Below are 2,579 nucleotides of genomic sequence, written 5' to 3' on the forward strand. Positions count from 1 at the left end.
TTTATTTATTTATTTATTTATTGTATTTTGACTAAAACGGCAGTCCATATGAATGAACGTCCACATCTTTTCATCATCTCTGTGGGTAACAATACATAAAAAACACGTTTTTTCTACGACAACCTGGATGAAAAAGCTACGGTTGTTAAAGCTTCGCTCTGGTGACGTGCAGAGGAGGAAATGATCCCACCACACGATGTAACTTTTCTACAGTGGGAGGGGGAGATTTTGAGGATTTATTCTCTCTGTACGTGTTTAAACTCTATATTTCTTAATTTATTTTCATTATATTTCAAACTCCTGCTGCTCAGGTGTCTCTGCACTCGCAGCCATGTTGACTCAGGTGTGATGATGTAACTGGTGACAGGTAGAGGGTACATGTCTACCGTCTGTCACAAACACCACGCAGCCCTAACGCTCATGAAACCCACCTCCCCCAGAAACTCGCTCTCCTCCTCCTGGACCCGGGGCTGGTCCCAGACCGTGATCTCCAGCATCCGCTCCCTGAAGTCCCGCCGGTGGACRTGGGAGTAGATGAAGGTCTGGTTCCACTTGGGCTCGGCGCTCTTCTTCACGGTCTTCGTCCGTCGTTTGCTTTTATCGCTGGAACACAGGGAGGATGTGGGTCAGACCAGGACCGGAGAAACTGCACGGGGCGGGGGCGGGGCTTTCTCACCTGCGGTCAGGCAGGAAGTACATCTTGACGTACGGGTTCCGAGGCCGCCCGTCCGGTCGAGGGGGCAGGTCTGAGGCTTGGAGGACGTTGACGATCAGCTGGTGGCCCACCTTGTCGTACCACAGCTTGACCTGAAACGAGACGAGGAGACGTTTGTCCCCACTGGGAGATGGACTTCACTCTGATGGACCACGTCCTCGTTTGGTGTCTTACAGAGAGCTGTCCCGGCAGCTCCAGAGGAAGGTCCCGCAGGGTCCCAGGACTGGTGGGGGACATCACCGATATGGAGGGACGGTCCATCTTCTGGGACTCGAAGGAACTGGAACCCGCTAGGAGATAAATCAAAGGTTCTGTTAGTGATCATTAAAAACCCCGGAGAACCTGAGAGGACCCACGTGGACCTCAGAGACTTACTGGACTCCAGCGGAGGGTGAGGCGAGCCTGGGATTCTTGGGATGTCGCTGTGAAARAGTCCAAACATTTCACAAAACATCAACATGTCTGCTCTGCTGCAGGACAAACATGCAGGTTCAGAGAACACGTCGGGTTGAAGAGGAGAACCTTACGACCAAAATAATAATTAAATCTGGACTTTTGAAGGATTTGAGGATTTCAGGAAGGACAAACGAGTCTCCACCCAGTAACTCTACTTACAGACGAGCTCTAAACACTTTTCTCAACAGGGTTTTGGACATAATTCTGTTGACGGAGCTTTTAAAATGAAGCAAAGAATATCAAAACAGGTCTGTCAGAATAAAGTCCACCGCAGGTTTTATTAAAGATAAAACCACGAGGACGTTTTTACCAAATGGGTCGTGAAACTACGATCTCCACTTGGGGCTCGGCCTTGGACTCCAGGATGATGTTGTAGACCTCTTTCTTGGTTGCTCCGGGCAAAGACTTCCTGTTCCACTGCAGCACCTCGTCACCTGGAAACAACACGACCCGTTACCTGAGGAAGTGGTCTGTGGTCGGGTTGCAGAGGAAAGGAAGTGCTACAGCTACGTGCTGCTGCAACTCTTCACATTAAAAACTATCTATTTTATGTTGAAAATATTATTTCCTAAGAAATTATTATCATTAATGTAAAGATTTATAAAACAACTTTCATATGAACTAACTTATCAAGATCAACTCAGATTAGCTGTTAGCTCAGACTGGCCATTAGCACAGACTAGCCTTTAGCTCAGACTAGCCATTAGCTCAGACTAGCCTTTACCTCAGACTAGCCGTTAGCTCAGACTAGCCATTAGCTCAGACTAGCCCATCAGTCCTGTCAGAATAAAAGTGTTTGTATAAAAATTAGGTCATACAAACACGTCAGTCACCTGCACGCAGGTGTCCCACCACGTCTGCCAGGCTGCCTTTTTTCACTTTGGTGATGAACGCCCCGAGTCTTCCTGTTTCTGTCATCTTCCCTCCCACCACCTGCAGACAGGTGTGAGCAGGTTTACAGTGTGGAGACGACACAGGCTCCAGAGAAACAACAGATTATCTGCTGCTCACCTTCAGGCCCAGCAGGGAGCCGGCCTCGCGGGGCAGAGCCGACCTCTTGCTCAGCGTGATGCGTCCGATCAGGTGGTCGCCCTCTTTGGACGGCTGCCACGTCACCGGGTGCTGCGGGGAAGATGGAGAACAGGTGAGGAGGCTGAGTGAAGGTAGAGCTGCAGGTGAACTCTACATGGATGTTTCTAGACTCACGTGCCACACGGCAGGATCTAAAGGATGACAGTCCAGATCTCCTGAAGACAAACAGGAAGTACAGCTCTGATTATTGTTTAGAGTTTAGAGTTCTTAAACCTCTAACAGTCCATCATCACTTCATCTATTCATCCATCATCACTTCATCTATTCATCCATCATCACTTCATCTATTCATCCATCATCACTTCATCTATTCATC

The 2,579-nt window shown here is 48.6% G+C and overlaps 1 protein-coding gene across 1 annotated transcript in view; it reads right to left on the reverse strand.

Annotated features, from left to right (window-relative positions):
• Positions 1-2,579, reverse strand: part of LOC106526941 (regulating synaptic membrane exocytosis protein 1) — a gene marked incomplete in the record, with an annotated part of 39,311 nt that overhangs the window by 17,637 nt on the left and 19,095 nt on the right. The window contains 8 exon segments of the mRNA XM_014021677.1: positions 432-603; positions 677-807; positions 890-1,005; positions 1,091-1,137; positions 1,482-1,605; positions 2,005-2,104; positions 2,183-2,293; positions 2,378-2,418. Coding sequence (XP_013877131.1) covers positions 432-603; positions 677-807; positions 890-1,005; positions 1,091-1,137; positions 1,482-1,605; positions 2,005-2,104; positions 2,183-2,293; positions 2,378-2,418 — 842 coding nt within the window.

This window comes from Austrofundulus limnaeus, unplaced genomic scaffold, assembly GCF_001266775.1.
Source record: "Austrofundulus limnaeus strain Quisiro unplaced genomic scaffold, Austrofundulus_limnaeus-1.0 Scaffold300, whole genome shotgun sequence".
Lineage (NCBI taxonomy): Eukaryota > Metazoa > Chordata > Actinopteri > Cyprinodontiformes > Rivulidae > Austrofundulus > Austrofundulus limnaeus.